The sequence below is a fragment of the Rhopalosiphum maidis genome, chromosome 2 (assembly GCF_003676215.2).
Source record: "Rhopalosiphum maidis isolate BTI-1 chromosome 2, ASM367621v3, whole genome shotgun sequence".
In the NCBI taxonomy this organism is placed as follows: Eukaryota; Metazoa; Arthropoda; class Insecta; order Hemiptera; family Aphididae; genus Rhopalosiphum; species Rhopalosiphum maidis.
Window position 1 is genome coordinate 63268087 of NC_040878.1, and position 27181 is coordinate 63295267.

Here is a 27181-nt window from a genome sequence, read left to right on the forward strand (position 1 = left end):
TTGCCATTAACCAGCCTGTCACCCTATCCACCTAATGTAACCTTCATTATCGAAAACTCGAAAAGTTAATAACGTGGATGATAGGATGACATAATAACTAAACTAAAAATGCATCAGTAATTTTTTAATTTACCTAACAATTCTAAGTAAGTTTATGTATTTTATTTTTCATAGATTGGTGTAATAAATAGGTACTAAGGTACCTACTATGTAATATACTCGTATAATATGTTTATATGAAGTAGGTATTTAAATATAAAAATAAAATAAAAATATAGGTAATATAGATAATATAAGTTGATTATACTGAATAATATTAATATGACTGTCTAAACAGTCTGCCGTCTGTGTATAATGTATAATATATAAACAAATTTTATATGTTGTGCGTTTATAAGACGGAGACAACATAATAATATGCGAATAATGCAGGGGTGGCTTTAGTTCTTTCCCTGGGGAGGGGGACAATATTTTTTTTTACATTAATATTATACAAATTAAACATAATTAAATTAATGAAAATATTTGACAAAATAAAGAGTGAGATGTCTTGGGGAGCCATGGTTTCTATGCCCCCCCCCTAAAAGCCATAAATGGATATGTTGGATATGGCAGGAGTGGTCAACCAGTCGATTGCGAGATGAATTTGAGTCGATCGCAACACCCTTTCACATTTTCTTGAATTTTTAAATTTTTTTCAGAATACAATTAAAATATTTTTTTTTGTAAATTAGTATATCTTTGTATATCCCACGAATATAAAAATTATATTTAAAAAAAAAGCAATAAATTACTATGAAAAACAAGATTATACACAGATATCGAATAAAAGAAGTGTAACACGCATAGTGGCGTATTTTGAATGTTTTTTAGGGGGTCTCCAGATAATATAGGTATATACTTATTTGTTAATTAGTTGCAATATTTCTGTTTTACATCTACTACCACAAAGATCATAATATACTCATCAAATATTGTATTGAAACATTTTTATTTATTTAATTAAAAGTAGTAATTTTTATGTAATTTAAATCATACAGGTATAAAATACCTACTGTAAACATAATTATTACAATGTATTTCGTTTGTTAAATTCGATAACAGTGATGCTATAAGAATAACAGTTTTATAAATAATTAAAAATATAATAGGACAATAAGTACATTATTTAAAACTAAATTTATTTTCTTTCCTAATTAGTTTATTACTTTATATAAAAAAAAAATTCAATATTTAATGTCGATAAATTTTGAAGAGAATTTGGCAAACAATAATACGTGATTCGTTATGAACTAATTTAAAATTAGTTTATGACTTTATATAATATTAAATTAGTCAAAAAAACGAATCACATATTATTGTTTGCCAAATTCCTTTCAAAATTTATCTACATTAAAAATTAAATTTTTTGGTTTGGGGGGGTGTCTAGACACCGTGGACCCCCCCCCCCAAAAAAAAAATACGCCACTGAACACGCATATGTACATATATAATATATTTTTTGTTTATTGAAAACCCTTTTTTTTGGTCGATCGCAAGTCTATTAAAGTTGGCCACCCCTGGAATATAGCATTCTTTTAATAGTTTTTTTTTGATTCTTAGTTCCACAACAAGTTGTAGAAGACGCACAATCTCAATAAGTTGCATACGAATTACAAAATGATGTAATTAGACACCTAGGTATTCGAGTTCATGTCTTCGAAAAATAATATAATAAGGACACGAGTGCATCAGTATTAAAATATATACGTACTTGAATATTTAAATGTTTTATATTGATTAGAATCTCACAAAAATAATTTGTACACACTTTTCAAGTTAGAGCGATGCAACTTACTGCTGCCGCTAACTGCCAGCAGACTTCCAATTTTTTTTCACGCAATAACAGTGTTTTTTCAGTCTCCAGTCGTCCGTGCAGTAGCTCTGGAACCCATACATATTGATACGACTTATGTCGCCAAGCATTCCGAACGCGCCACTGTCGTCTTCCTGTCCGACGGTCACCTCAAACATGCTCCGGCCCGGTAATGTTTCTACGACCAACAAGTACTCGCGGCGACCGTTTCCCCGGTTCACCCTGCTTCGGACCGACACTGTTTTACTCAGCGACAAGTTTGAGCAAGCGTACCCCTTGCGCACCATCGTTCGGTACTTTGCAAGCAGTAAGTTCAACTGCCGCACCACGTACTTTCCGCCGTCCATTGCCATCCTGCTGCGTCGGTCTAGTTCTTCGTATTCGTCACACGTGCACCAATGTGGCGCGATGCCCGCTTGTTCGCACGACCTGCACTTAAGTAAAACAAAAAAAAAATAAGTTACCAGGGTCGTTAGTAAATTATTTTAATATAATTTCATAGCTCTTAGGAAGTATTTAATACCATCCTTTCCCCCATCCGGTTCTATATAATATATATAATATACAAATATACAATAACCTGTTGGAGTCGGCCAGACGGAACAGGCTGTGGCAAGTTGGACAGCCTTCGGCCACAGCAGCCGGTAGGCTACTGTTGTTGTTTTCGTCGTCGTCATTAAGCTGCTGAAACAGCAATTGCTTGAGCGTTAGGTGTAGGTCGAATGGCGACGTCAATCGGTGTTTGTTGGCAGCCAACGCAGCACGGTGGCTGGGTCGCGCGACTATGTAACCAGTAGGCAGACGCGCGTAAAACGCTGGCATCCGATCCTCGAGCCAGCCGACATGCGTCTCGCGTATCGTCCCGAACCGGAGCCCGTGGTCACTGAGGACCACGGTGACGGCGTTTTCTAGCAAACGGTCGTTCAGCAACTTCGACAAAGCGCCCGCCGTCTGCTGGTCCAGCGCCGACGGTGTGTTCAAGTCGTTGTGGCTGAACGTGTTAAGCCAGAAAACGGCGAAGTATCCGTGGTGTCTGTGCAATTTGACAAAGTCCTCCACGTAAGCGTACACCCGATCAGGCGCTGACCGCGGACCCAGGCAGAAGTTCATGCCGTCGTACTTGACTATCGGCAAGTAACGCTCGGCCGCCAGCATGTAAGGCCGTGAGTAATAATCCGTTGGCGCGTTTCGAAATCCGTATTTGCCGAAGTTGTAAGTGCCCATGCTGGGTTCGTCTTCCACGTACGCCGTAACGTAACCTGCAGTGACACGTGGACGAACTTTACATTTTATGATGTATGTATCAAATATTATACTCGTACAATGTATTACTTATATTATAATAGGTATATAGTTACTTATATAGGTATTTAATATTATTATGGTAGGCATTTTGTTTTATATCTAGTAGTTAGTACCTATAACTGTCTTAACTTGTGATCACATTATCACGCCCCCTGCAAGGCCTAGGGCAGTTGTTTAAATAAACAATTCATAATATTAATATATATTAAATACAATAATATATAATATATATTGTATACTATTTGAAAATTGTGATTTGTCGAACTATATATAAACCAATCTTCAATTCAGAAATATAGGCATACGAAAAAAGAAGTAATGGAAATATAAAGAGAATATATAATAAGCCAAATATACTCTTCTTTAATTAGAGAAAATGGCTAAAATGATTCGGGCACGCATGCATGACAACAACGACGAAGAAGAAGACATTGTAATTTATAAACATATAATGATGTGGTGTGTTAAACAACAATATTCCATAAATATATCATATCAAAATGGCTAAGTGATAAGAAAAAACAGGACTGTCGTTGAAACAGCTAGAACATTGATATTTGGCATTTGCTAATATATAAGTTGTATAATTATTAATCGAATGAGTAAAAAAAATACCAGACACCAGTAATACCACAACAGTATAAACATTAAATATCATCATTATCACCTGTAGGTATGTATTATTTTATAGTACAAAAAAGTAGTGAGCCATCTTATGATTTACGAGTGGGCGCTAGTTCAATGAAAACACTGTGGGAGCTAAACCTTCAAATTTTTCAGTTAGCCTTATTTTTAAAACTATTAAATAAATAATGAGTAACTTTACCCTTTCCCTACAATCCACATTCAGTTATCATATGCTCTCACTCACATTTTTAATCTATGTATAACCTAAAATAAAATTCCAGATGTTTTTAAAGTAGTAATAATAAATATACATTTACAAGAAAGGTCTAACTTCTATCATTAGTAATTTTCGGCCAATATCTGTTATCTCAAATGTAGCAAAAATATTTGAAAAAATTATAAAAGCTAGATTAGTACACTTCTTAGAATCGAATAACTTACTCTTTGAACACCAATATGGTTTTAGACCCAATAAAAGCACTGATCAAGCCATAGCTAATGTAACCAAAATGATCTATAGTATACTGGAAGAAGAAAAAAATGCGCAACTATTTATCTTAACCTGGCGAAAGCATTCGATACTGTGGACCATATAAAGCTTCTACAAAAAATGCACGACATAAGTATTACTGGTTCGGCTCACTCACTATTCAAATCATATTTGGAAAAAAGGAAACAGAGGGTTAAAATAAATGATTCCATCTCTAGTGAGCAAACTATAATATGTGGTGTTCCTCAAGGTACGACATTTACTCCTGTACTCTTCAATATTCAGTTAAATGATATAAGACTTCTGAACTTAAATAGTAATATTATTTGTTGCGCCGACGATACTGTATTGATTTGTAGTGGTTTAACCAGGGAAGAAGTTTTCACTAATATTGAGGCTGATTTACTGTCTATTAAAATCTGGCTAAAGAAAAACAATCTATTTCTTAATTTAGATAAATCAGCCATACTACTTCACTCCCTATCTGAAGGTACCCTATCTACCTTAGATGAACTAAAAATCCATTTATTTAAAACTTTATTATTAAAACACTGCCAGTGTAAATCGGTTTCTATTGTCAAAAATTACAAATACTTAGGTATCGAAATGTGTCATGATATGAAATGGAAAAATCAAATTATTAATACTACCCACATAAGTTGAGAAAGATGATTTTCATCATGAAATCTCTACGTGAAATACTAGATTGTAAAGACATAAAACTTATATATTTAACCCTCTTTGAACCTTTAATCATATACGGCATAATTGGTTGGGGTAGTACCTATAATAATGTGCTATTACGACTTCAAAAATGCCAAAATACTATTATTAGAGTTGCTTGTAACAAAAAATGGAGATATCCTACAAAAAAATTATATGAAGAATTTAATGTACTTAATATAAATAAACTATAGGTATATAAAAGCCTGTACCATTTTCCTAAAAAAAACATAACCTGTTATCATCTGTAAATCACAAAGTCAACACTAGATATGCTACTAATAACTATTCGCTAAAATTTCCCAAAAAAGCAGGGATGTCGTAAAATATATGATTTTGTTGGGACACAGACACATAATATAATGCCCAAAGAAGTGGCTAATATGTCTCTTTCTATTTTCAAAAAATACATTACCCATTGGCTTCACCATGAATACGATGCAACAATATTGAAGTATCACACGATTAATTTGTTTTACACTACCATTGTTTGCTTTTTTTGCACATAACTTGTTTATTTATATTTGCTGTTTAAACTTGTATTATTGTATTTCTATTATTGATTTTTTATTGTGTATTTGAGTAGGTGTTTAAGGAGAAAATGATAAATGTAAATGTGTTGTACATAAGATAACTCCTAGGCCCCCATACGAGTTTAAACTCAGTGAGGCCTAATGATCTTTACTGATATTAAAAAAAAAAAATAAATAAATAAAATATATAAATTTATAATAATGGATTTGTACTACAATGGAGTTATTTGGAAAGCGCAAGGTATATCTATTACATTAAATGCGTAGGTATTTAAAATCCAATATTATTATGATTTGGCCGATTTCTTAAATTGGTTGTTCTAAAAATGGATAGTCTAGGTAGAGGTACATAAAAATATACGTGTTAAAGAAAAAATTTAAATGACGCCGCTGCTTTGTGTAAAATATTAATTATTGATATTAAATAAGAACTATAATTAATCATAAATGCCATTTATTGAGAGGGTGATAAAAAACCCTTAAAAAAAATCTATGCTTATGAGGTATATTTTAAAGTCTTGCTGAACATATAAAACATAGTATGATTGTTAAAACATAATCGCCAAAGAGTCAAAAGTATATACCTAGCTATATTTGTTGAATATGATATTAAAAATTAATTAAAATATCATTATACATGAGACCATAACATATTTCTGAAAAGTAAACACATATAATTAATGATAATTATTAATTAAAACTCATAGAAACGCCGATTCAGATTAAAGAACGTAAAAATAAATTCAAGGACGAACTATATTAGTCTATGAATATAAGATATGGTATTAGGCATTAACGCAATATTACGCTAAAAGCGTAGCTAGGATTTTAAAATGGGGGAGGCCAAACCCAAAATACTAAAAAACATAATCAACAATTAATAATAATATTTCATTTTTATATTAAGTTGATACAGCTGATGTGGGGGATGGGGTATGGAATACTGGCACCCCATGCCCACGCCACTAGTTAAAAGAATATACATTAAAACCGTCGGACACATAATTTAAAATTTAATCGGTTATTTCTAATCGTATATCCCATATGGAGCTATTAACATTTGAAGAGGTGATAAACGGAAATTGGGACGTCATAATATGAATGATTTGAGACATGATATAAATAAAAAAACCTATGTCCTATTACCATTGAATAGAATAACATTACGAAATACGTATATTACGTATATTATATTTATGGGCATACAAAATTCAGTTTACTAAATCTACTTAATCTTCAATTTGAACAGCAATCATTACGACTTTACTATAATTAAAATTAAATAATACTTACTGCAATTAATTATATCATATGACTTAACAAACTACTTTTATTTATCAACTACTACAACTTTATTATCTATATATTATATTCCATTTTCCAGTTATTTTTGATCGGCGATTCATTATTACATATTTAAAATGTATAGGTATAATTATATTTATAAAGATACTAATAGATCTGTGTTATAGTTCTATAATAACTATTTACCTCGCTTTTTGAAATCTTTCCACAGAAATGGACATTCATCCATCTCGTCTTTGGGACTATTCCAACATCGTTTAGTCATTTGATTAACAAACATGCCAGTTAAAATTGGAACAACGTTTGGAAACGTATTGTCGGCAACTTTGGTATATCCTTCAAGTGACATAAATCCATGCGTTTCTAACAAACGATATGTTATAGGCATTGATCGTATAAGATTTAAGCGAGACAATGAATCTATGGATATTATTAATACGCTGGGTTTATCTGGGATATCTGCATTTCGAAATCGCCTTTGACCTTTATCAATTACCATTGCATGAATGTCTTTATAAACCGTCGATTTTAATTTATCACCATTTGGTTTCAATTCACATGTTACCAACATGTATTCGACTGACTTGGGAATTATTTCTGAATCGTTTATGGGATAACATTTTGGCTCAACTCTAAAAAAATACGATACAATGTTAGTTAAAATAAAAAGGAACGCTAAATAGATGTATTCGTTGTCTCTGTCTTCTACATTTATAATATAATTTCGTTGTTTTTGGTGTTGAAATAAATAACTTAAGCTACACATTTTGTGCTACTGTAGGCTTTTTCGATATTCTAACTTTAAAGCTCATTTGTGATAACTGGATACAATACAGGTATCTAACAATTTAAAAACATATGTAAGTACTTAAGTATCTATAAAAAAAAATATCAAAAAAACTGACGAGTAAACATGAACAATATCATATAAGATTGATATATATTTTTTTTAATAAATACAATATTTCAATATTTTTGTAGAAGTATAATATGTGATTATTGATTTTTTTAAACATACACAGGTGTATAGAAATACTATCGGTTAGTACAAGTAAGCAACTCTATAGCTTACATTATATTATATTATGTAACTAATGTAAGATTGATAGAATATAAAATATATCTATAGAATATTAGTAATATTACTATATAAATACTAGACAGTATAGACGCATCTATATATTAGGTACTCTATAAAGTCTATAATACTAATATACTACTCATCATGAATCAAATATAATTTTTTTCTCATGACAATTTATTATAAACGTGCTTAGCAATTGACTTTAATATAAAATCAAATAAATACTAAAACACATAACAGTTAATAAAAATTGTATTAATGTTGAAATTTGAAGTAGTTCTTAAGATTTTTAAATTACAGTCACACTTAAATTAAAGAAATGATTATAGTTTATTTATTATTAACATATTGAAGGGGACGCATACCCAGCTCTCAAAGTAAACTGACGATAATGGTACTGGTAGACAAACTATCATTGTTAGAATAGTACCAAGTATAGTTTATACTATATAATAAACAATGGTTATACGTATCAATTTTTCATAATTATTTAGCTTTGGTAAATTTCAAAACTCTATGTCTCAATATAGTATAATGTAGTATATTATATAGACTAGGTACCTAGGTAATACACAAATTATCATTATCATTAATATTATCGCATATATTACATTGTCATATTATGATTCTTAAACATTAAACTATAAATACCTACTTGTATGTGAAATATTTTACAAAAAGACGAAATCATTTGGAAATTTAATTTATTAAACAATATAATTATAATTTTACTAATTTTACTAAAATTATTTAGTGACATGTAGATTCTTAAATGTTATCATAATATACTGCAACATTTCATTAATACAAAAACCAGTATGATAGTTATTAATCGATAAACAATAAAAATAAAATTCTCAGCTCAGACCCACTCTATTCATAATTTAATTAAGTATCTAAAAAAATCAAATTTTTACAACAAAATATGAATCATACTTTAGTTTAAGTAATGTATTATAATATGAATCAAATGAAATAATTTAATAAATTAATAACTTGAGTTACTGTTAGAGCAATGGCCTTAGTTGCCAGGGTTTTTTTATTTTTGTTTTTAATAAAATAAAATGAAAAATTATATTTTTACACATGTATTTGAATTACAATATGACGTATGATCAACAAATTGTTTATATTTTTTTACCTATTCTCATTGAACTGTACCATACAAAAATATTATGTGAAAATATAAAATCCCGGATTTTAATGGTGTAGTAATTACACGATTACTCTTATTTTTAATGTAAATTATTAAAGTCTTGAATTTTAATATTTTATATAAAATTACAATAATGCAATGTCATCACTTGTTTAGTACTTTTTTTTATTTGTAGGTATCTATTGAAAATATTTTTCTTTGTTAATAAATGATATATGCATTTATTTATGTTTTGTTAAAAATTTCATTTTACTGACTAGTATGAAAAATATAATAGAAGTAATTTTTAAATCTTATAATCACTGAATGACACAATATGTATGACTCATTCAGCAGTGAATCTAATATCCAGTAAATAAATTATGGTTATGTTTCGTCATTATATACAACGATTAAATGCACATTTTAAAGCGCTTAGTTTGTATAATTAAATAAGATAATAATTTTAATCTGAAATATACTTAGTTTTTTCATAAGAAATAATTTGTAAAATTGTAGGTTACCTATCTAATTTTGATGCAATCTTATATGTTCATATTAATTACTCATACTTATTAAATTCAAAAATTATACCATACCGTTTTACCTATAAGAAATAATTAAAAACTGCAAAACTTAACTATCCTAATATAATATTTATCATATACAAATCATAAAATTGGTATATACTATATAATATACAGTATATCTAATCATAAAATAGTGTATATTAAAGTAAGGATGACCAATTTGCGGCACGCTTGCTCTTTATAGCATATTTGATATTATTGAATTGCATACTAGCTAGTGACTATAGTGAATATAAATGTATAAATGAGTAGCATAATTTTTATATAAATTTCACTATAAATGACCACAACTGCGAATGCTTACGCCTGACAGTCACCGATGAATAATGACATACGTCATACACCAAAATCTTAGGTTTTTAATGAGTTTCGAACTATTGTTAAAAATTCTACTGTATATGTAAGCGCATTAAGACTATCGAGTAGTATAGGTACATGTTACATATTTTATTACTCAATTTTATTTTATGACACTGGTGAATATTGGTGGTGGTAATCTCGGAATTATAGGTTATTTACAACAGTAGCGTACTTAGACCTGAACTTGGGGGGGGGGTTGTTCCCCGTTAGTACGCCACTGCACAACAATAATATAGTAAAATATTATAACCCATAAGAGTACAATTTCTTTTATAGTTTATCGTGGAAAATGGTTGATAATTTAAAAAAATTGTATTACTTTATTCGACAATGTATATATTATATACTTATTTGTTATTACTTATACTAAGGTTGTTTCAATGATTTCATTCTATTTTATTATTTCTATCAAATATAATGTTATAGACTATAGTAATGAACTATTAACGTAGAATCAAAAAAAAAAAACTAGAAGCCCCTATAATTGTATAATGCTAATTGATGCATAATATGTTGGTTTCATATATGAATATAATATGAAGATAAAAATGAAACAATAAATACTAGTAAGTATTTGGTATAGGCGTATAGCTACTTGTAAGTACTATAATTAATATTACCTATACGGTAAATTGGCAATAAGTGGTGATTTAAGTGTTCTGTGTAGTGACTGTATGTACCAATAATAAAGTAATATAATTTATACATTTCGTATTAAAATGAAGGTTTTTCTAGTCACGTTTATGGTATAAAGTATAAACAATAAATAACATATTTATCATATTTTGATCATTGACAAAATATACAAAAAAGCGATAATAAACGAATCCCGTTGTCCGTAATCATTTAAATTAAATTGATTAATGAGAGCCCTTATTTGACGAGCACGACTTAATAATTCTGTAGCAATAACATTTTTCTTTAAAATTACAGTGAAAAAAATAAATAATTAAAAAAATAGGAATGCATAATATAAATATAAATACAATTAATAAAATCGTTTTTAATTAAATTCGTATTTAATCGAATTTGTTATTGTTTTATTATTTTAGAGAAGGTTTCAATGTATATATATTATAATACTTATAGTGCAAATTTTCCAGTTGCCAAAGACAAATTATTGATTCAAAATCAATAAAAAAAATTAAACTCATTGATAAATTATTACATACATACGATAAACGTTTCTAAGCAAAAACGAGTTATCAACCTACATAACCAAGTTTATTTCATAATATGTTTTTTTTTTATATTACAAATAATTATTTTGTAATAATATGTAGTCAGCTAGCTAATATTTAATATCTCTAAAGTCTTAGTTGTATTATTAAATTACAATGTGTAATATTAGTATATATATCTATAAGGTATAATTAATAAACTATACAAAACTTACAAATATTAACGATTGGTACTAGTTTAAATTCAAAATCTAAATAGGTTTGCTGGAGTTATATCAACAAACCATTTTGAAATTACTTGTAAATTGTTTGGAACATTTTAAAATTATCTTATTTATTTTATACCAGACTGGGAAATGTATTGCAAATGTTGAAAATTTTATGATGGACGTTAGTAAAACAGAGACAACACATACGGGTATGGCGTCTTTTTAAAAGCTGTTATATAGATACTTACTTGTAACGATCGTCATCTTTTGGATTATTCTTGAATTTTAGTTCATTTCTAATAATTGGCGAATAACAGCAATTAACAATTGATTTTGAAATTTGTGAGTGAAGTCCATGGTTAATTTTAAAAGTGTAAGACCATTTATCTACATCAAGGATAACGCTTGTTAATGGCAATGTTGAAAAACACTTTGGAGAATTGCTTTTTTTAATTAAATTTTTAATTGTCTTATCGTAGGCACTAATGTTAGGTATTCGGCAATTGTCATTCCACACGACATATCCTTTTTTCACGCTATCATCAATTTTTATTAATATTTTTGTATCTATAAAATCAATATAAAAAAAATTATTTAAATAGCTAATATAAACATTAAAATATAAAGTCTATTTAAAGTAAATATTATAAGATTACAAAATTTATATTACTATTTTCAGTTTTGATGACATTTCTATAATATGAATTGTATTCGGCCGAATGGTAAACTATCGAATTTTCAATTTCATAATTGTTATTATCACTAAAATATAATAGAAACAAAGTTGTCATAAAAACCACGTATAGAATGATTTTGATTGCATCGCTTGTACATTTCCTCACTTTTTTGTTTTCATTCATAATTTAAATTTCCTGCAAAAACAGTATAAAACATTAAATATCATACAACTTAATCAAGGTTTTCAATAAATTGACTATCATTAGTATCATTTATTAGTGGTGCATAAGTTTTAATAGTTTGAGATTTGAGAGGAAAGTTTAATGCTAAGATCTATACCTAACTTTTATAGTTATATGATACTTTTATTTTTAGTTTTCTTAGTTATATAAATAGTTATTTTAGCCACGTACTGTTTATTGAAGCATCTCCACCGAGTAATGCTGTTTTTAGATGTTTATGCACTATACGCATACATAAATTTAAAATTATTGTATATTAGCATAATAAGTTCACGGTTACTTGATATCACTTAAAACTTTTTTAAAAAAGAGCGAAAATATACGATTAGGCATTTAGTTAGGTTTTCTTTAAATTTTTTAAAAAACAATTAGGTTAGTAATAAATTATATGCTAAACCATTTACCAAGTTATTATTATTAGTATTATAATTTGTAATTAACAAATTAAGTCTTTTAGCACAGTACTTGTATTTTTTTTTCTGTGGTTGTTCTCCAGCATTATACTGTTCTCGTTTTAAATCTTCTAAATTTTGAATTTTCTTTATTCAGTCAATAAATTTTGAAATAGTAGGGTGGTTTCTTCCTAAAGAATATACAAGCTACTCATTGACGCACTGCTGAAATACAACTGTATTAACTTGTCTTAGCTCAAAGATAATACGATTGACAACCTTATCTCGGTATATTTCCAATATTAAAATAGTTATAATAGTAACTATGATAGTATGACAACACATTGACGATAACCCGATACGTTCGTGGGTAATGGGTATATATTAATTGCGCCAGACATGGGCGGATAGGCCATTTTTGGCCTACCGGGAAATTTTAAAGCGGGGCCCCCACATGAAAAAAAAAAGTCTAAAAAGGGCCCTATTACCGAAATACGAAGGGGGCTCACCGGGAAATGCCCGGTTTCCCGGTAGGCCTATCTGCCCATGGCGCCAGAAATTATAGGTAAAAATAAGTTTTATTAAGTTATAGTTGTATATGTTTTATAGTATTTGAAAAAGAAATTATAAAAATCTGTAGTTTCGCTATTATGCATAATCGCTTATTTTAAAATTCGTTATTTTTATTTTCGCTATTATTAGTTCGCGATTTTTACATTTGCGGTTAATTTTTTCGCTATTTTGGTCTAGACCCCCACAGCTGCATAAGCTTACAAGAGGTAGGATAATCAAATCTTTAACTAATCATATAATATTTAATTTGTAATTTATGTTTGATTTTTTTAATATATAAAAAAATAATAAATAACACGGAATATAACTGATATAAGGGGTAGGAGTTCTAAAAAAATATCTTAAATAATTTATTAATTATTTTTGACGGAAATTGGAATTTGGAGTATAATCTTTGGCATAAAACGAGGGTCATTTAAACGAAAAATGGTTACTCCCTTTTTTTTTATTTTTTGAGCAGACTATGAAACAATTATAGAAGGCTTAGTCCTCCCCATTCGAAGCCTTTTGCGCCTATGCATTCAGTGGTGTGACGTACAAGATTTTTGATCCCTAGGCATCATGATTGAAATGTATTCTAGATTAATAGACTAAAATATAAGTGGTGTTATAGGGCGTTGGCCGAGTGACTTTAATTAGTTATATAGTCATTGGGTAAAGAGTAAACTATAATTAAATATATATATATATATATATGTATATACAATCAAACATCATGGATATTGCATGCGTTGTAATTTTAGGAAGTGGTTGGGTTATGCAGGGTTAATCAGTGACCAATGCTAATATACTAATACTACCTAATACATATTAAAAATTATCTGGGCCTTCGTGATTTATAAATATTTACCATGCCACTATAGTGTATACTATAATAATAATTATTATTATTTTAATAGTATATTATTTTATTGTATTAATAATGAACAGTATTATTTAGTTTATTGTAAAATAAACACGGATAATCAAATAGATATGATATTATTGACATATTCGTTTAAATTGTATTATTTTTAATAAACTGAATTTGAACGTTAAACGTATAAGAAATTTGAATTTATAATAATAATCGATATTTGTTAAACTAATATGATTAATATTGACATCAATATAAAATAGAAAAACAAAAAAATAATTTCCAACAAGACTTATTAGTATAACCACTTAATTTGTTAAATTATTTTATTTAATAAGATAAAAATTTATAAAAAAATTATATTATATATTAATAATAACTAATAAATCTTAATTTTAATAAAATATTTTCAAAAAGAGTAATATTAATATTAATATCTAACTTGCTTAAGATATTTAGTATTTATACTTAAAAAAAAATCAAGTGGTAGTTACAACGTTTAAGTTGTTACCAGTGGCGAACGTAGGATTTTTTTTTTCAAGGGGGGCAACATTTTTCATATTATTATTTTCATAATTCATATCATATAACTTTGTATAAACAATATTTAGGATTTGATTTTAGGCCTTAATAACATAATATTATAACTACTATCAAGGAGAGGGCATCGACCCCCTCCTAGAACCCGCCACTGGCATATACTACTATACAAAGAATTTAGGTTGATACTCGACATAATAGAAATCGTTTTTAATTTTTTTAACTTTGGATGAGTTATATCTTATATCTATATGCATTATCGCATGTTAGTTAAATACTGAGTATTAGCCATTAGGTTTGGTTATATTTTTTATTTATTTATTTACTGTGGCATTATTTTGAGAGTAAACTATTTTAAATCATTATAAATAAATTAATTAACTATGTGATGATTCGATGTTATTTGAATTTATTATCATTGAATCAATGCGCAAGTTTTAATTTAATATTTTAATCAATATATTAAGCTATAATCATATAAATATTTAAATATAAAAATATATATTAATAATTCAAATATTTAAATATTTTCATATCTCTGTTCATGAAATAAAATATAAATCATATATTATAGGTATAGGCATTTAAGTGATTGCCTATTAAGGTACGAGTATTTAGTTTACAACTTAAAAATAATTCAATTTGTATTCAGGTGTTTTTAATAAAATTCAAATTACACATTTAATGTTATACATCATATTATGTATATTAAGGTATTAGAAAAATAAAAGTTAGGTAATAAAAGTATATTTTAAATTAGCATAAAAATTATATACATATGTCATATATAGTGCAGTATATGTGATCCAAATTAGATATATTTATTTTCAATTTTATATTGTTTATATGAGTATACATTATATTGTGAACGGCAATAAGTACACTAACAATACGGCATTTTTTTAAATATTTTTGATGAAGAAAAATCGCAGGGTACATATTATTTTATCAACCGGACCTATATTTCACTTCCTTTAAAGATAAAAAAGTTATTGAAAAATAAAAAAATGATTTGTAATATTTATAATTTGGATATTATAGTAAGTATAATAAAATATAAATAAATTGTGCATTAATCATTAATTGATCTTCGACACTATACAGGTATAGAAAATACAAATGAATGTACCTATGAGTTATGACTATATTATATAAATTATTTTCTTACGACAGAATCAAACGTACGACTATACGAGTATATATTATCAAATTATCAGTTATGTTTTATTTTATTAGTCTTCAAAGTTAAACAAAATATTTATTATTATACGACTATGAGTAGTGTACATGGATACATGAAGTTCAATGAACTATTTTAAAAAAATAGGTCTTATTAATAGTAAATAAGTAATATGAAATTTATGAAAATTCTTAGTAAATTTATAACCTATATAAATATGCAATTTGTCATTTATTTAAAAATTATAGTTATGTAATTAATATAATTATAAATGTAATTATTTTGAAATAAATTCGTATTCTACCCAAGTACTACAGCTACAGTACTATAGGTTTCATAGGTATTCATTAATTTTTATTTAGGTATTTATGTATTTTCTTGAAACTATTGCCATTTGTAGATTAAATCAAGTTGACAGGTTGTTTTTACAATATTATAATATATTTTGTTTTATATCTTATCATTTTACGCATTTATGGCTTATATAGGGACTTGGTTGTACAAATGTACACTTTATGTACATTGTATATTCTATATTATACATTTATTTATATCAACAATTTGGTTAATTTGGTTGCAATTTATTGGTAACAGTGAAACACATAGGTTTAAGCACATATTTAAATATTTTATATATCATCGATAAAATAATAAATAATACATTTTTAAACTATCCAGCTAAGACCTTGCCCCTAGTTAGGGGTGCTAAAAATAAACTATGTCAAAGAGCCCCTTATGATTTCACTAATGTATAATTTTAATGTATTTATTTTGTTCTAAAAAATATTTGATTTTATAATATAGTTTGTTATTACTTACTCGTTGTATTCGCATTAAAATTAAAAATAGACAATTAGTATAATAAAGTAATATAAATTAAAACATTTACAACATTTACACCCACTCACATAATAAAATTAAAAATAAACACTGTTTTTTTTTCTATTTTACTGTTAACATTAATTTATATTAGGTATTATTTGTGTAAACTAATAATAATAATAAAAAAGATAAATTATAAAATATATTATATACTTCAATACATTGCACCAGTACTATACACTTTTTATACTAAATATTATACACAAATAATGTATGTGTATAATATAATAAATAATAATTAAATAATTATAAATTATAATACTGACATACAATAATAACAAAGATAAAATAGGAATATAGAATAAGCCCAGAACTGCGGAATTAACGACTGGCGTGTCTGCGCGGTATTGGCGCATTGAGCCATATTATTAATATTTCCACTGCGACACAGCCACTATTATATACAGTTGCAGCATTGCTGCTAGGTTTTACAGCGTCAATATCACGCTTATCATCATTATTCGTACAATCGTACAATACCAAAATCGTGCAATGGCTATGATGAAAATAACCTGTGCATAATATTACGTTAATACGTTATTATAACAGATGCCAGTCGGAGTGATTTTCGAAACAATCGTATTAAATAAAAATATTTCATATTACGGTATAATACGGTATTTACTCTATATGTAACCGTAATTAATATACAATCCTGCATTGCACGGGATCACTTTCACCTCGACTATAATATCAGGGTAGTAAACTGGCTGAACGATGGATTATTAAATTCCTTTAAGTACCTACCTATATTATTAATATAATATAAGTATAAGTATAAGTATAAGTAATATAAGTAATATACTAATATAAGTATACAATATGTTCAAAAAGTCCCGTATAACTCTTACTTCTTAGTATATATATCAAATATCAATATATTTAAATTTTAAATGCATTTTTATAGTAATTAAAATTGAAATTCTGATTGAATGACTTAAGATTCGAATTTTTCAAAAATATTTGTTATGAAATTAAATTTTTAAATTTTCAAGATAGTTATTTTATCGATAATATTTTTTAAAACAGTTAAAAAATATATTAAAATTGAATAATATCCAACCAAGTTATAGCAAATAACATTTAAGATTTTATAAGAATACAATATAGTTATGTTTATGTTACCTTGCTAGATAAATGTTTTAAATGTTAACAAAATAGGTACGAAAGAAAAAAATGTATAGCTAAAGACAACAGTAGATACGTCAGTAATAACTAGGGCTAGGATTTCAATGCATTTGCATCTTTTTTTGTAATGTCTTACACGATGCTTTTCAAGCTACAAATGTGTTTTAAAGTGTTTTACTTCAGTACTCTGTGTTCTAACTACAATATTTTTTTTGGGGCATTTTTTACATTTTTAGCGGATTTTATACTTTTTAGGTCATTTTTTAATATTTTTAATTTTTATAGGACATTTTTGACCAATTTTTCATAGTATGACTAAACAAATTGACTCCATTTATATTTCAATATACTACGTAATATAAATTATTTTCATTTTGAATTTAACATCAGGTAATCCGGTTTTAAATTAGACAAGGCTGAAATTTATCTTTATGTCACACCATCCAATTAGTCAAATGTAATTAAATTTTTACTTATTTTTTTATAATTAAATTTTTTTTACATAATAATTTGAATTTATTTAATAAATAATGAATTTTTCTGTATTTTTACGGTCATTTATATAATTATATTCGAACCATTTTAATAACTAAATAAAGAAAAACACAAGTATATATTTTTAGTTATATTTTGCAAAATTGCGATATGCTTAAGTATTATTATAATTTATAAGTCACATTTATAATTGTAAGAGTACGTCCCATTTCCTAATGTTAGGTTCACTCCACGGTAATTAAAATATTTAAAAATAGATGACCATTTTTGCTATTCCGTAAACGATAAAATGCAACTATTGTTATAACTTAAAAGTATCATCAGGCTGAAATACATATTTTATTATTTAAATGTGAAATGATTATTTTTTTTTATTATTTATAATAATTGATATACAAAATACTGGTTATTATAAATTGAAATTTTTTAATTTTAACAGAAAACTTCGTTAAAAATTAGTATAAACTGTCATGAAAAAATTAGTATTCAAACAGACATTGATTAAATCATGCAATAATTCGTATTTTGTTGGGTAACATTTAATTATTATTCTTAAAAATCCAAAAACATAGGTAATTTACTCTAATTAGGACGACGAGTATTCAATTTTAATATTTTTTTTTAACTGCCGTAAAAAATATAATAAACAAAATGGCTATCTTAAAAATTTAAAAAACTTAATTGCATAAAAAAATGATTTGATCATTTTTGAAAAAATAGAATCGAATCTTATGCCATTCAATCAGAATTTCCATACTTTTTACTGTAAAAACATATTAAATACAATGATTTTCTACGGAGATACTAAGGGTGATACGGGATTTTTGGGACAACTGGAACTATGTATCAAAAACTTAAAAATACGTAATACCCACATGTATTATCTTACTAACATACATCATAGCAAATTTGCGTTCAGCAGAACACATTTTATGTTGTTAACTTTAATACTAGAATCAATTTACATATTAACAAATTTAAAGGCAAGAATGTTATTTAAGGCATCTTATATGCTTTCATTAATATTAATATATTATTATATTTTAATGTGAGTTATAGTTAGTATAGATCTAGTGTTCTATTGCCATACAAAAATAGATCATAATTTATCTACCTACTAAGTAAGTATAACTCAATATAAGATGTATATTGTATATGTGTATGTGTCAGGGGTTAAAGTGAAAGGGACGCAGAGGGACTCAGTGTCCCTCTTCCTCAAATGGTAGTTAAAAAACGTCATCCTTTAACAATTAATTCGTAAGATACGCCGGAACGCTCCAATTATAACCAAACATTAGTCAGAATCAGGGGTGGATAGGGCTATTTTATGTTACCAGGAATTGAATTCAAGGACCCAGGAAAAAAGAGCTCAAAACTCTTTTGCTCGCTTCGCTTGCAATACATTTACAAAACAAGTCTATATTCTTAATCTGATATTATTTTATTTTAGTATAAAACTATTCAAATCATAATTATTAATACATTATTTTTTTTTTTTTAATACATCACTTTATGCAGCCACCTTATCAATAATATATCATTAGAATTTAAGGTTAATTTTAGTTAACATTTCTTTTTCAATACTCATAATAACATTAAAATTTCTAAATGCTCTTGTGACATTGAATTGCTTAATTTTAATAATTTTTAAATACTTAAGAGAAAAAATCCAGTTATTTTATTGCACTTAGAAACGCTTGTCATTAAAAGATCATTCTTGTTCTTTTTTCTTTTCTGAGCACAACTCGAAAACTTTTTACAGCCACTCATTCTTACGTTACATTATACTAGTAATAGGTAATAGTAATATATTTATTATCCATAATATACTTAGAAAACGGGCATGGACCAATTGCGCCTGACACAAAATTTTCGTTTAGGATCAGTATACCAATTACGCTTGTATAACACATACTAAAATGCTTGCAAATTTAAAACTTATTTATTGATCAATTGATTACTGGTTAAAGTGACTGGGTATTTTATAACAATATCGGGAATTTTATGAAACAAATTATAATGTAATATAACTGGTATTTAATTTTGAATAATTAATTATCAAAAAATAACTTGTAAAATGCGAAAAAAAAATTATTTATTTTTTTAAACTGTACTTTGTATTGTAGTGTCATACGAAATGTCCTAATCCGAAACCCAACAAAAAAACAACCAAAGGGAAGACCTCGACAGCGGTGGTTAGACAGAGTTAAAAAAGATATATCAGATACCAACGAGACAAAGCAATTGGAGGATGCAATGGACCGGAATATATGGAGAAGTTTGGTTGAAGCGTGCAAAAGGCCTTAATGGCCTGTATTATATCACAATAAAAAAAAAAAAATTATGTATTAATACTATCAAAAAAATCGATTAGTGTTTTCATTTATTATATAATAATTATAACTAACTAATACATTTTTCTTAGGTACAGGGGCGCTGAGTACAGGGGGTTCGAGGGCTGCAGCCCCCCATGAGCCCGATAAGGTGGAACTCAGCCATCTAAAATTTAAATTGTTAATACTATTAAAATAATATAACACACAAAACAAAAAATAACTATATTTTAGTAATTGTTTAACGATTAGTAATTATTTAGTTAAAACTGTACACGTGTTTATAAAATACTGAGCTCCCCATGAAATTGTCAAAATTTGGCGCCTCTGCTTAGGTACCTATTATAAAATGTTTAAAGCGAAATTGGTCTATCGACTCTAAAATGAACGCAATTGGTATATAAAAAATTAACTTAAAGGCGCAATTGGTAAACTGCCTAGAAAACGTACTATATGTCTATTACAATGGCATGTGTTATTAATGTAAACGCAAAAGTATTTATTTAATTTGTTATTACAAATCAGATACCAATAAAATAAACTGTTTCCAAATTGTACATAGTTCGATATTATTATTATATTATTAATAATATTTAAAACATAAAATACCGTTAGGGGGCTCCATAATTTGACATGGACATGGGCCTACCGGGAAAATTCCGATTTCCCTATAGACCTATTCACCCTTGATCAGAATTCCGTTGAGATTATTATTTGAGACATTTTTATCTTTTATGAATTAAAAAAAAAAATATTTATTTATTTATTTTATTTTTTTATTTTAATAACATTAGTTATTTAATGCTAAAGAAAACATTTATTATACAACTACAATTTATGTTCCTAATTAAATATTTAGAATTGCTTTTTATAAAAACAATTAATAGCTTTTAATAGCTCTTTATTAAATAATGTAAAATAAAGCTTCATAAATATATCCTATACATACAGATAAAGTGTGAATGTGTGAAGTTGTAAGCATGCTTACCCCGACCCCGCCATGCGTAGAATTTGATTTTTTTGGTACAATTTAAAGCACTAAAAACACTACATTTGTATGATATAAATATGTTTGTTCGTATGAATTTTTTAGATTTCTTAAAAGACAACTAAAGCTCACAACTTGGTTGGTATTATGAAAAAAAATATTCTCTTTCAAAATAATAAATTTGTATTTGTTATTCTTAAAAATGTAGTATTAGGTATGTGTGATTTAAATTTGTCATGAAATAAATTACAAATTTGAACATTATTAAGAGATACAAATAGATGAGTTACCTATAGGATGAGTACGTTACACAATCACTGTTTATAAATTATATATTATATATTAATCATTCTTTGAATTTTTTGCCACTCTAAGCCCTGCTGCCCTGAACGGCATAGACTGTAAATGAATCAATCAATTCAATCTTATATAATATAGATAGTCCACAGCGTCAAACCATAGAGTAATGCTCTATGCGCCAAACTCGTTGATTAGTGATAGTATAATATGATAGTATATCTTAAACCGTGGCTGTCCCTATCTGAAACCGTGCTATCACCTATCACCATAGATATTATATTATCAATGCCTATCACCAGCGTAAATAATCATTTTAAAATAAATATTAATATTATATAATCAGTTTTCACTAATTAAATATTGTGGTAGCTAAATTTTAGTATAATAATATTGTAAAATTATTGAAAGATTGAAACGATCTCAGCACAGTCATACTTAAGACATAATTTGTAATTTGTTGAGGCCTTGTCTGTTAGTTTGTTGTATTCCATATTGAACAATATATTTCTGAATGGATAAATTTAACGACACTAAGAGCTTTGCTTCTTCAAGTAAAAAAAATTCAAATGAACAAGTAAGTCTTGACACTTTTTAACTATTATACCCTTATGGCTATGCATTAATTTTATACAAATTTACATTTAAACTTTTGTAACTGTTGATATCTAAATATAAAATGATTAATAATTAAATAATATGTCTTTTTTTAGGACACCAACATTTTAATGTTAAAATTATTATAAATAAAAAGCATTAATATCAATATTATTTTTAGAGTTTTGATGCAGATTCTATGATTAACAACATCATCTCTCAAGACACATTTGTTATCAATAAAGACCATCAATTGTACTCGGTAATATTATTAAATAATAATAATTAGCATTTAGAAATAAGATGATACCCTATCTTACTTTGTTGTCTCCATCTTAAAAGTGCTTAACATCACAAGTCTATTTTTAACTTCATAGCTATATTAGTCTTAATATTAGCACGCATTGACTTAAACCTATCATAAAACTTATAAGTAAGAACATTATCTGTATGTATTTTTTTTTATGATATTTTAATTTTCAAATTTTATAAATTACAATATTTTATACTTTTAATTATACCCTTAATAATTGTAATATAATAAAATCAACATTCAAACATGGAAATGTTCACCTTAAAATTGTATAATGATTCAATTCACTCTAATATTATAACCAATAAAGCTAAACATTAGCTACTAAGCTTAAATTTGCTAATGAGTATATAAGTGATGTTCACTTATAAGGCATATACAAGAAATGCAAATGAGTGATGAAGCATCCTCTCAAGATTAAAATTACTAAAAAATAATTTTAATTTTGTAACCGCTATTAAAAAATTAAATTGTCCAACTAATTTTTAATAAATATAACAAACAACTTGATCATTTCAATGGCATTCTCAATGATAAAATTAGGTATTCTTGAGAATTAAAAATGTGTTATGTCTTATAAAATAAGCATTATTTAAATGGTGTATTTAGTGTAGAAAATACACATATAATAACTAAACTTGAAAATAAGTATTAAATCGGTATCAAATAAACTAAAACAGTCTTAAACTGATTTTAATTAATTTAATCTATATTTTTTAATATTTACAGAATTTGCCAAAATGGATGATACCAAAATCTGGTTATGTACATCCATTGTATGAACAGATATGGCAGTATGTGAAATCTGATAGACGTGATAGAACATGTGATACACATTTAGTTTCACAGTTATTGATGACTAGTGGTCTACCCGTTGATGTACTGGGTGGATTATGGTCCATGGCTAATGTTGGGGTTGAAGGATCATTATCTCAACAAGAATTGTACATAATTCTGGCTTTAATTACACTAGTTCAGGTAATATTAATAAATCTAGGTCAATTGCTGCGATAGAATTTTGCAGTAATGGGAAATTGTCATCCATAATATATTATAAGAAGCACTGAGCTTATAATTTATAGCATATAAAATTTAAATGTCACAGAATAATATTAAATCTTGATTATAAAAAAACACTTGCTACCTGTCAGTGATTCTCTATCAATAATTATTAGTTATTTTAAATCTTTAATATATTTATACTTTTCAGCACTTTAAGAGAAGGCCAGCGTAGTATTTGTTATCTCCCTCTAACTCACGCACAACATAGCAAATTTTAGATTCACAAAAATAAATATAACCATATTAATTTCTCAAATTAGAGTGAAATGACCTATTATATAATTTAAAGTTAAGAACATTATCTAAAGCATCTCATAAGCGTTTTATTATATTTTTATTTTAAAGCGAGTTATGAGTTTTTTAAGATGTATAAACAATTTACAATTTTAAAATACTCATTACTCACTTTAAAATAAAAATATAATAAAATGCTTATGAGATGCCCTAGATAATGTTCTTAACTTTAAATTCTATAATAGGTCATTTCATTCTAATTTGAGAAATTAATAAGGTTATATTCATTTTTGTGAATGTAAAATTTACTACATTGGGTGTGGGTTAGAGAGAGATAACAAATACTACCCTGGCATCCTTTTAAGTGTTTCTTGTGATTTTTATTTGTTTTGTGGATGTAGTTTTAAAAGAAAATCAGAAATTTGTTTCAATTTTGCATTTAAAAATGATTAATAATGGCCTTGAGTTAAAAACAAAAATAATAAGGAACTTTATCAAATAAATATGTTCAATAAAAAAAAATTAACATAACACAGTCAATATACCTAATTCATGCATTAGAACATGTTTTATATTCAATAAAAGAAAATTAATGATATAAAAATGGTTAATTATATGTTAAATAATTTGATTATGAATTTTTTTTTAAAACTATCTATTTAATATAAGTATTTGTTTAATTAATTAATTTGTTATTTACTTATTTTTAATTAATTTGACCACATATTTTTTATTTATAATTAATATCTGATAATAAATTACTGGATCTTATTGAGAAACTTCATGTAAAAGTTAGAAAAATTATTTATTCTCCATGAAAAATTGAAATATCTTAAATTATTTATAATAATAACAATAATAAATAAAATAAACACTGAATAGTAAAAATAACAATATTTGATATAGAGTAATTACTAAACATGCATTTTGAATAATGAATAGTGGAAATTGCACATTGGCTAAATTGACCAAAAACATATAATATATTAAAGAATTAGATCACAACAAAATTGTAAAATCTTTTAACAGACTATTTTATTAGGTCAAACTGATGACTAATTATTTATTACACCATTGGTATTCACTCCATGTCTCCATGATTCAAATATTATAATAATATAATATCATCAAGATATATTTATTGTGTTAACGTTAAGGAATTGTGTTAAATATTTTAATCCCAACAAATGTCTAATTGGCAGGTGGCAGATGACAAATGTCCTATTCTTTGAGTGACAATATTGATCGAATACCAATATTTTCTATTTATAGAAAAAAATATTTGATTGATTAATGAAAATTTGTATTTTTCAGAATGGATATTCAGTGTCTAATGTGTCATTGTTGCAACATATTCATAAACCAATAATACCACAATTGAATTATACAATTATCGAGAAAAAATATAATATATCAACAGTGAAATCAAATTTTGAACATAAACCACAATTAACAAACAAGGCAAGTTGTATACAAAAAATTAATAATGAACATCAAAATATTTATGCCAAAAACTTTGAACAGCCAAATTGTAATATCATTTCACCCGAAGAATATGATCCTTTAGCAGTAACATTTATAGAACCAAAAAATCAAATGTCTAAAATTATATCTCCATTATCTACTAATCCTGAACCAAAATCTTTAGACTTTACTCCTGTAAATAATAGCTTCGAGGCATTTGATGATGAGTTTTCAGATTTTCAATGTGCTCAGTTTACAACTGACAGTAAAAATAATCAAGAATTTACAGATTTCCAATCAGCTTTTGATACATTGTCTTTTAAAGAAGGCAGTAAGATTAATGAAAAAACTACTGAAGAGTTAAATGACACGCCAACAAATAATGTTTCAAGTTTTTTAGAAAATCAACAAAATATGATAACTAATCAAGATGATATTCTTGATAAATATGAAGTATTTCGGACTTTGGCTAGCAGAAACTGATGATGTTGAAAATATAATAAACAAGAATAATCAAAATGATATTTTGGAAGTAAAGTCTGTTGAAAGTATTAACGAGAATGTTCAAAATGATGTTTATGATGATGAATTTGGAGATTTCTTATGTGTTGAAGAAGTTTTAAACAATAAACCTGACATTGAAAAAGATTGGAAAAACGTTCAAGTATGTATTTTTAATTTTTTATAAAATAATTATTTATTTTGAATAATTTAAAGTATAAATACTAATAAAAAGTTTATTTACTTTAATTAGTCAAGTTTTTTTTTATCTATATAGGTGCAATGCATAAATAAATGTTTGGAATTTTTGCAAGAAGGTCTTACTACATTTTCAAGCATATCAGATGAGAAAGTACTTATGGAAGTTATAAATCATGATAAAGGAATTAATTACCTGACACGTATGAATACATTCTATATTGCTTGAGAAACTAACTATTAAATTATTTTGATTTAAATGTTTTAGAATTAAATTTAATAAGTCAAATATGTCAACGAATACTTAAAAACTGTTATTGTCCATCATTAGAAGATAGATTAAATGATGTGTTGGCCAAATTGAAAACATATTTCAATAACTCTACCTATAAATCAACTAACAACACAGAGGTAAATTTAATAATTTGTACATAAACATGAAATAAATTTTAATTAGCTAAATAACTAGGTTTTAGATTCCACAAAGGATTCCATACCATGTTACTTATGCAAATGCAATTGCAGTACAGATTACACTGAATATATGTTAAATATCTACCACTCATCTTGTATAAATTTATTGATAAATTTTGTTCAAACTTCTCACCTTTCTGTTAAGTAATATTTATGATTTTTATTTTTATTTACAGCTCTTTTCTACAGACCCCCTTAACTCTAGTATTATGTTATTGAAATAATATTTGTATTATTTTACTTACTAATTTGTTATTAAGTTATATTTATTAAAGAAAATGTGATAATTATTATATATAAATATGTTTATTCTATCAGGTTATAGTATTCAATAAAATTATACTCATTGAAGAAATT

At 26.5% G+C, this 27181-nt stretch overlaps 2 protein-coding genes across 9 annotated transcripts; one reads left to right on the plus strand and one right to left on the minus strand.

Moving 5' to 3' along the window:
* Window positions 1-1753: 1753 nt before the first annotated feature.
* LOC113554010 lies at window positions 1754-16725 on the minus strand. Of its 8 annotated transcripts, none has more exons than XM_026957645.1 (7): window positions 12783-13806; window positions 12240-12269; window positions 12068-12159; window positions 11646-11964; window positions 7025-7470; window positions 2436-3114; window positions 1754-2284 (listed from the first exon to the last, which is right to left on the minus strand). In XM_026957645.1, the coding sequence occupies exons 2-7, from the start codon at window positions 12251-12253 to the stop codon at window positions 1846-1848; spliced, it is 1989 nt and encodes a 662-aa protein (XP_026813446.1). In that variant the 5' UTR covers window positions 12254-12269; window positions 12783-13806; the 3' UTR covers window positions 1754-1845. The 8 variants fall into 8 exon arrangements, with proteins under 8 accessions (XP_026813446.1, XP_026813447.1, XP_026813445.1 ...); XM_026957646.1 differs by lacking the exon at window positions 12783-13806 and adding an exon at window positions 12489-12503; XM_026957640.1 differs by adding an exon at window positions 16678-16719 and having other exon boundaries at window positions 1846-2284; window positions 12068-12269; window positions 12783-12900.
* A 5605-nt stretch (window positions 16726-22330) lies between these two features.
* Window positions 22331-27058, plus strand: LOC113553729 (synergin gamma-like). Its single transcript, XM_026957223.1, is given in 8 exon segments — window positions 22331-22558; window positions 22760-22840; window positions 23621-23869; window positions 25502-26122; window positions 26124-26315; window positions 26430-26553; window positions 26619-26761; window positions 26820-27058. Coding segments are annotated over 8 exon segments (1626 nt in total). The 5' UTR covers window positions 22331-22495; the 3' UTR covers window positions 26973-27058.
* The last annotated feature ends 123 nt before the right edge of the window (window positions 27059-27181 follow it).

Excerpts from the sequence above, each read along its gene's own strand:
- LOC113554010 (XM_026957644.1), bottom strand. The coding sequence starts at position 12,257 with ATGAATGAAAACAAAAAAGTGAGGAAATGTACAAGCGATGCAATCAAA. Across the intron at positions 11,965-12,067 it reads TGTCATCAAAACTGAAAATA|ATACAAAAATATTAATAAAA; the intron begins GTAATATAAATT and ends TTGATTTTATAG. Across the intron at positions 7,471-11,645 it reads AAAGATGACGATCGTTACAA|AGTTGAGCCAAAATGTTATC; the intron begins GTAAGTATCTAT and ends GTATTTTTTTAG.